The sequence below is a fragment of the Uloborus diversus genome, chromosome 6 (genome assembly GCF_026930045.1).
Source record: "Uloborus diversus isolate 005 chromosome 6, Udiv.v.3.1, whole genome shotgun sequence".
Lineage (NCBI taxonomy): Eukaryota > Metazoa > Arthropoda > Arachnida > Araneae > Uloboridae > Uloborus > Uloborus diversus.
Genome location: NC_072736.1, coordinates 108,612,996 through 108,622,595, shown reverse-complemented (window position 1 = coordinate 108,622,595; position 9,600 = coordinate 108,612,996). Strand labels below are relative to the sequence as shown.

At 35.0% G+C, this 9,600-nt stretch overlaps 1 protein-coding gene across 2 annotated transcripts in view; it reads right to left on the bottom strand.

The window, feature by feature from the left end:
- Positions 1–241: 241 nt before the first annotated feature.
- LOC129224409 (SEC14-like protein 2) overlaps positions 242–9,600 on the bottom strand; it is a 38,762-nt gene continuing 29,403 nt past the window's right edge. For both annotated transcript variants that reach the window (XM_054858857.1, XM_054858858.1), the window contains exon 13: positions 242–886. In XM_054858857.1, coding sequence (XP_054714832.1) covers positions 753–886 — 134 coding nt within the window. In that variant the 3' untranslated portion in view covers positions 242–752. The remainder of the gene's footprint in view (positions 887–9,600) is intronic.

Sequence of the window (9,600 nt, the reverse complement as noted above, 5' to 3'; positions counted from 1 at the left end):
TGAGTTTCTTTCATTTCTGAAGCTTACCAGCAAATGTAAGAGTTAAACCTTTTATTCAGTGTAGTTCTTCTTCTATATAAGCGAAAAAAGAAATTCCCCGTCAAAAATTCTACAAACTAGCATTTGAAAAGTGGGCAAAGTCACCTTGTACATGGCCAAATTGGTTGACAGTTTTAGCATCGGTTTACGGTAATCGTTGTCTAATTATGTTTCATGCAAAAGAATTTCATAAATACTGCTTCAAAATAATGCACAACAAGTACTGAATACATGCTCTTTTTCCATGAGCATAATTTATAGGAGAATCAAAACTTGTTAACTTTGAACAACATGATTTTTTTTCTATCAATCAAAAGTATTTTAACAGTGTTTACATTTATGATGATTTTACAGTGAGGACGACAGCCTCAGCTTTTTTCTACGTTTCAGCACACGTTTTCGCTCTGCATAATGTGGTAAACACGCCTTTGCCTTTATTTATTATTTGTCATTTATTCTGTGATTGAAATTTACTCTCAAACACAGGGGACATGATTCATTAATAGAGCTGTGATGTAAAATGGAGAAGATAAATTTTCGTTGTTGGTTTGATATCCATAGCCACAGCATTTTTTGTGTCTGTTGCATTTTGTTGCTGTCGCAGTTGGTATGATGTACTTAGAACTGAACAAATGCGTTCTTTCTTTGGACGTTGATCAAAACAAAGCACGTGTTGTAATTTCTCATCCTCAGAAGGAACTACCAGTATACTTTCATTCTTCATTCTGCAGCGTTTCATCCATGCTATGAAGTTTGTTGTCATGGTCTTTTGGATTTATTACTGCAATTCTGAAAGAGATTTCTTTCGGTCGAATCCAGCTGTATGTGTTGTCGAACAGAATTACATCTAAAGAAAAAACGAAACAATATAAATGCTTTAATTCTGAAATAAAAACTAATTAAGTTCATTTTATTACTTAAACTGTTTTAATAAACATGTTTTCAGAGAAATTATGATCTTATATTCATTGTTATTCATGATTTCCTTTTGGGTTTGTAAGCGCTGTAGTAAAACAAAAATGGTTAGAGGAATACGACAAAAGAGAGCACTTAAAACAGTGCAATTATTAATAACATCACTGCAAATGTTAAGACAATTTTTGAACACTTTTTGAAGCCTGACACTTCGCTCACTCCTTTCAAAAATATCATATCTCAAAAATTAGCGATTTTGAGCTATGCCCCCCCTTTTTTTTGAACTGCCATGAATGAGTAGCATATCTCTGCAAGACCTGTATAGCTTAATATTTCGCCTTTGAGAGCAAAATCTCGGATTGTGCTTGATCCATTAGGCATGAAACATCTGTGTCGTTTTGTGAAAGATGGCATTTGTTCCGAAAACAGTGTAGCACACAAAAAAGAGCATTCTTCATTCGCATTTTTTAATAAAAAAAGAACTACTATATGCAGTATTGTCGGTATTGTCGGTATTGTCAGCATAGTAAAGAGAACAATTTAGTAACAAAAATGACATATTTTGAGATATTTCAAATAGCATCTTTGAAATTTAGTGCAAGAACATCATAAACAAAGCGCAACATTTTAAACATTACACTTTTTACGCTTCTTCTTCGTAAAGCAGAGAAGAAACACCAGAGTTTCTTGGAAAGAAAAAAACAAAAAGTTCAATCAGTGTCTTTACAGTTTTACAACATGATTTCTTACTTTTAATTTTTAAAATCACTCTTCAGACAAATCACATTTTTTGAGATATGACGTTGTTGAAAGGAGTTACATCAAAATCATATATATATATATATATATATATATATATATATATATATATATATATATCAGTGTTGGGCATCAACTAAAAAAATCAACTAAATTTGTAATTGATTGATTAGTTGACTAAAGTAATCTGACTCCCATTTAGTTCAGACTAATATTTTAAAAATTTAATTCAATTGCAGACGAAGATTAACGTTAGTTTAAACTAACTCGTTAGTTGACTAAAAAAACTAATTTAGTTCTGATTGATTTAGTTCTGATTGATTTAGTTCAGATTAAATTAATCAGATTGAATTTAATCAAACTAAAAGTAATCAGATTAAAAGTAATCAAATTGATTTGATTACTTTTTTAATTCAGATTAAATTCGTAAAATATAAATATCACATGAACAGAGGCACATTTGTACTTCTACGTGTATATATATATTTATGCAAGCATACACCAGTTAATGCGTGTACATACGACTACGTGCGGGTATATACGTATATACACGTGTATTATCGTGTACGGAGGTATATTTGAAATTTTAAGTAAATATACATATTTATGTGTGCATACACCAGTAAATACGTGTATATACGAGTATGTACGTGTATATAAGAGTATTTACGTGTACACATGAGAATATGCGTCTAGATACATGTTCCCTCGAGTATACTCGTGTAAAAAGGTACATTTGTATTTCTACGTCATATTCCAGCGTGCGTATACGAGAAAGTACGTGTATATACAAGTATATTCGTGCACACACGAGAATATGCTTATAGATATGTGTTACCCCGAATATACTCGTGTAAAGAGGTACATTTCTATTTAAACGTGTATATACATATTTATGCAGGCATATACGAGAAAATACGTGTATATACGAGTAAGTACGTGCACACACGACAATAGGCTTATAGATACGTGTTTAACCCGAGTATACTCGTGTAAGATGGCACATTTGTATTTCTACGTGTATGTGCATATTTATGCGTTTATAAGCGAGTAAATACGTGTATATACGAGTATGTACATGTACACACGATTATGAGTATAGATACGTGTTACCCCGAGTATACTCGTGTACAGAGGTAAATTTGCTTTTAATTGTGTATATACATATTTATGCGTACACACAAGCTAAGATACGAGTATATACGTGTACACATGAGAATATGCGTATAGATACGTGTTACTCCGAGTATACTCGTGTAAAGAGGTACATTTGTATTTCTACGTTTATATATATATATATTTAAGCGTGCATATACGAGAAGGTACGTGTATATACAAGTATGTTCATGTACACACGAGAATATACTTATACATACGTGTTACCCCGAGTGTACTCGTGTACAGAGGTAAATTTCTATTTAAACGTATATTTACATATCGATGCATGCATATACGAGAAAACACGTGTATATACGAGTAAGTACGTGCACACATGATAATAGTCTTATAGATACTTCTTTAACCCGAGTATACTCGTGTAACATGGCACATTTGTATTTCTACATGTATGTGCATATTTATGCGTTTATAAACGAGTAAATACGTGTATATACGAGTATGTACGTGTACACACGATTATGCGTATAGATACGTGTTACCCCGAGTATACTCGTGTACAGAGGTAATTTTGCTTTTAATTGTGTATATACATATTTATGCGTACACACAAGCTAAGATACGTGTATATACGTGTACACATGAGAATATGCGTATAGATACGTGTTACTCCGAGTATACTCGTGTAAAGAGGTACATTTGTATTTCTACGTTTATGTACATATTTAAGCGTGCATATACGAGAAGGTACGTGTATATACAAGTATGTTCATGTACACACGAGAATATACCTATACATACGTGTTACCCCGAGTATAGTCGTGTACAGAGGTAAATTTCTATTTAAACGTGTATTTACATATCGATGCATACATATACGAGAAAACACGTGTATATACGAGTAAGTACGTGCACACATGATAAAAGTCTTATAGATACTTCTTTAACCCGAGTATACTCGTGTAACATGGCACATTTGTATTTCTACGTGTATGTGCATATTTATGCGTTTATAAACGAGTAAATACGTGTATATACGAGTATGTACGTGTACGCACGATTATGCGTATAGATACGTGTTACCCCGAGTATATTCGTGTACAGAGGTAATTTTGCTTTTAATTGTGTATATACATATTTATGCGTACACACAAGCTAAGATACGTGTATATACGTGTACACATGAGAAAATGCGTATAGATACATGTTACTCCGAGTATACTCGTGTAAAGATGTACATTTGTATTTCTACGTTTATATACATATTTAAACGTGCATATACGAGAAGGTACGTGTATATACAAGTATGTTCATGTACACAGGAGAATATACTTATACATACGTGTTACCCCGAGTATACTCGTGTACAGAGGTAAATTTCTATTTAAACGTGTATTTACATATCGATGCATGCATATACGAGAAAACACGTGTATATACGAGTAAGTACGTGCACACATGATAATAGTCTTATAGATACTTCTTTAACCCGAGTATACTCGTGTAACATGGCACATTTGTATTTCTACGTGTATGTGCATATTTATGCGTTTATAAACGAGTAAATACGTGTATATACGAGTATGTACGTGTACACACGATTATACGTATAGATACGTGTTACCCCGAGTATACTCGTGCACAGAGGTAAATTTGCTTTTAATTGTGTATATACATATTTATGCGCGCACACAAGCGAAGATACGTGTATATACGTGTACACATGAGAATATGCGTATAGATATGTGTTACCCCGAGTATACTCGTGTAAAGAGCTACATTTGTATTTCTACGTTTAGATACATATTTAAGCGTGCATATACGAGAAAGTACGTGTATATACAAGTATGCTCGAGTACACACGAGAATATGCATATAGATACGTGTTAACCCGAGTATACTCGTGCACAGAGGTGAATTCGTATTTAATCTAGGACATGCACTTTTATGCGTGCATATACGAGAAAAGACAAGTATATACGAGTATGTTCATGTACGCACGAGAATATGCGTATAGATACGTGTTTAGCCCGAGTATACTCGTGTACAGAGGTACATTTGTACTTGTATGTTAAAATACATATTTATGCGTGCATACACGAGTTATACGTGTATATACGAGTAAGTACGTGTACATACGAGTATTTTTGTACATATACGTGTATATACGTGTTGACTCGACGATATTCGTGTATACAGGAATTTTGTATTTCTACGTGTATATACCTACAAGTACGTGTGAACACAAGTAAATATGTGTATATACGATACATATTTGTAAACACGAGTTTATACGTAAAAATACGTGTTATCCCGAGTATATTCGTTCACGGAGATATGTTTAATTTCTAAGTGTATGTACAAATTTATTTGAGCATACACGAGTAAATACATGTATACACGAGTATATACGTGTACACAAAGAAATATACGTATGGATACGTGTTAATCCGAGTATACTCGTGAACAGAGGTAAATTTGTATTTAAACGTATATATACATATTTATGCATGCATATACGAGAAAATACGTGTATATTCGAGTAAGTTCGTGTACAAGCGAGAATAGATGTCTAGGTTCTTTTTTTAGCCCGAGTATACTTGTGTACAATGGTACATTTGTATTTCTATGTGTATATGCATATTTGTGAATTTATACATAAATAAATGCGTGTATAAACGAGTATGTACGTGAACGCACGAGAGAATATATGTATAGATACTTGTTAACCCGAATATACTCGTGTACAGAGAAATTTGCTTTGTATATACATATTTATGCGTGCAGAATACGAGTATGCACGTATTCACACGAGTATATGCGTATAGATAAATGTTACACCGAGTATACTCGTGTGTAGAGGTCGTTGTATTTACACGAGAATATGCGTATAGATAAATGTTACACCGAGTATACTCGTGTGTAGAGGTACATTTGTATTTAAGATTGCATATACATTTTTATGCGTGCATACATGAGAAAATACAAGTATATACGAGTATGTACGTGCACACACAAGAATATGCGTATAGATACGTGTTTAAACCGAGTATACTCGAGTAGAGAGGTACATTTGTATTTTTGGTTAAAATTCAGATTTATGCGTGCATACACGAGTTAGTACGTGTATATACGAGTAAGTACGTGTATATACGAGTAAGTACGTGTATATACGAGTAAGTACGTGTATATACGAGTGTGTACGTGTATATACGGAGCTGTACGTGTTAACCTGAGTATATTCGTGTCTACAGGAATTTTGTATCTCTACGTGCAAACAGAAGTAAATATGTGTATATACGAGTTCGTAAGTGTAAACACGAAATTTTAGGTATAAATACGTATTTCCCGAGTCTATTAGTGCACGGATTTATATTCGAACTTCTAAGTGTACACAATGTTTATCAGTACAGCGTTTACAGACTTTCAGGGCAGATAGAGTACACCTAGACGGGGGGAAACACATAGCTATGCATGGTCGGAAACACTTTCCTGGCGCGGTAGTGACAACACCAATCACCAAAAAGACAAAACACGAATAAGAGAAGAGAACGTGTTCAGAATCTTCAGTACAGCAAAAAACTAAGGAAAAATAAAATTAAGGGGCCAACGATCATCATCAAAGAAGGTGTTCGAAATTACGACCCCGCCCGTAATATCGAAATTTAGCAAGAATACCGGGCGGCTCCCGGACTTCCTGGTGGAACAAAAACCACGTGTGCGCATGCACCGTCATCTGATGCTTCGGTTTACGTAGCAACATCTGTTGTATGCACCAGACAAATCTTAGCAGTATTTTTGCTGCATTAAAAATAATAAACATGTTTTCTCCTCTTAATCGTGGCCAGTCTCACGCTTTGTGTCGTCAATATCGCGTCTAGGTGCACTGTATCTGCCTTGAAAGTATGTAAACGCTGTACTGATACATCCTGTATACTTATTTATGTGTGCAAACACGAGTAAATACTTGTATATACGAGTATGTTCGTGTACATACTAGAATTTGTGTATGGATACGTGTTAACCCGACTAAATTCGCGTACAAAGGTAAATTTGTATTTAAACGTTTATATACATATTTATGCATGCATATACGAGAAAATACGTGTACAAACGAGTAAGTGCGATTCCACACGAAAAAAGACATAGATACGTGTTTAATCTGAGTATACTCGTGTACAATGGTACATTTGTATTTCTTCGCGTATATGCATATTTATGCATTTTTGCACGAGTAAATACGTGTATATACGAGTGTGTACTTGTACACACGAGAATATGCGTATAGATACGTGTTATCCCAAGTGTACTCGTGTACAGAGGTAAATTAGCTTTTAAACGTGTATATATATATTCATGCGTGCATATAAGAAAAAATACTTGTATTTTCGAGTATGTACGTGTACAGACGAGAATATGCGTATAGATACTTGTTTAACCCGAGTATACTCGTGTACAGACGTACATTTGTATTTGTAAGTTAAAATACATATTTATGATGCATACACGAGTTAATGCGTGTATATACGAGTAAGTACGTGTATATACGAGTATGTGCGTGTATACACGTATGTAAACGTGTTAATCCGAGTATATACGTTTACACACTAATTTTGTATTTGCTACGTGTATGTACATCAAAGTACGTGCAAACACAAGTAAATACGTGTATATACGAGTATATAAGTGTAACTTGTTATCCCGAGTATATTGGTGTACAGATGTATATTTTTATGTCCAAGTGTATGTAATCCGGAATATCGAAAATCCGGAGAATGAAAAAAACAAAACAAAATAAAACATACTCACTGAAAATCACCTTAAAAGGAAACACATAGAATTACAAATAAACAGTAAACATGTCTACTTTGTTATTACAAAGTGTGTAATCTTCTCCTGTGAAAGTTCAATTTTTTCCCTATCGAGTAAAACAAATTGATTCAAAAGTTGCATTGCGAAGAAAATGGAACTCAATCAACGACATAACACGGTCTTGCCCGTGAGAGGGTTAAATAAATATTTAATTATTATGGAATTTTGACGATCGCTCTTTAAATGTAAAGGGAAATCGGTCAAATCGATCGACCCGGATTATCCGGTGATCCAGACTAACGGGGTCCGTGGCGCCGACTTCAAATTTGTAAGGTTTGTTTTTGAAAAATTTTCGTGTTTTAATAGGTTTTTTGAAGGTGGGGGAGCCCCCCAGAATATGAGGGACTTTCTTATTTAAGGAGGGGTATCCCCTTACGTAAGTTACTCAGAAACAGACCATGCATCAGCCATCTGGATTTAAAAAATTCAAGCATTTTATTCCAATAAAACCAGAAGCAGTGTGGTCTACGGGGGGGGGGGGGACGTGGTCAGTGGAGAGGTTGGTTCAAACTTAAAATTTTAAGCGCTTGTTTTTGAAAAAAATTTGTACCCTTGTTTTTTTGGGGGGAGCCCCCTTCCCCCGTAATTTGAGGGGGGTTCAATCTAAAGGGGGGTATCCCCTTAAGTAAGTTACTTTGAAACAGAACAAGCATCGGCCATCTGGATAAAAAAATTCAAGCATTTTATTCGAATAAGATCAGAAGTGGTGTGGCCTACGGGGGGGGGGGGGAATTAGTGGGGCGGGTGGCGCAGACTTCAAAATTTTAAGGTTTGTTTTTGGAAAATTTTCGCGTTTTTAACCACCCCCCATAATTTGAGTGGAGTGAATTTCTTTTTGAGAGGGGGGCATCCCTTCATATAAGTAACTGCAATAGGGAATAGGCATCGGCTATCTGGATATGAAAAAAATCAAGCCTTTATTCCAGTACTAGTGGTACCCGCACGGCTTTGCCCGTAATAGAAAATTAAAAGGTCTTTTGGTCCGCCTGTATATTTACAAATAATGTATGGTGAATTTTATCGCCAATTGGCTTATGCCCATGTTATGGTTCCACGTTATGGTAATCTCGTCCATCTTATGATAATTTTGTTCCTGAAATCGGAATAGAAAAAGAACTACATCGAATTTTCGAAAAATCGCTTCGAGGTGCACACCCCCATGATACAAACTAACTTTGCCAAATTTCATGAAAATCGGCCGAACAGTCTAAGCGCTATGCGCGTCACAGAGATTCAGACATCCAGACATCCTCCAGACAGAGAGACTTTCAGCTTTATTATTAGTAAAGATTATGTGAAAAAGGGATAAAAATTTGTTCTGAAAGATAATTTTCAGAACAAATTCTTTCCCATTTTATAAAATTTCTGTGAAAAATGGGCTTAAAATTGGAATAGAAAAAGAACAAAATCGAATTTTCGAAAAATCGCTTCGAGGTGCACACCACTATGCAACAAACTAACTTTGTGCCAAATTTCATGAAAATCGGCCGAACGGTCTAGGCGCTATGCGCGTCACAGAGATTCAGACATCCAGACATCCTGCAGACATCCAGACATCCTCCGAACAGAGAGAATTTCAGCTTTATTATTAGTAAAGATTATGCGAAAAAGGGCTTAAATTTTTAATAGAAAATTCATAAAATCGAATTTTCGATAAATCGCTTCGAGGTGCACACCACTATGAAACAAACTAACTTTGTGCCAAATTTCATGAAAATCGGCCGAACGGTCTAGGCGCTATGCGCGTCACAGAGATCCAGACATCCTACAGACATCCTCCCGACAGAGAGACTTTTAGCTTTATTATTAGTAAAGATAAAGAAGATAAAAGATAAAGAAGACCAAAAGCAGTATTGTATACCAAATGGGGGTGGGGGGGGGGGGGGGGTAGTGTGGGTC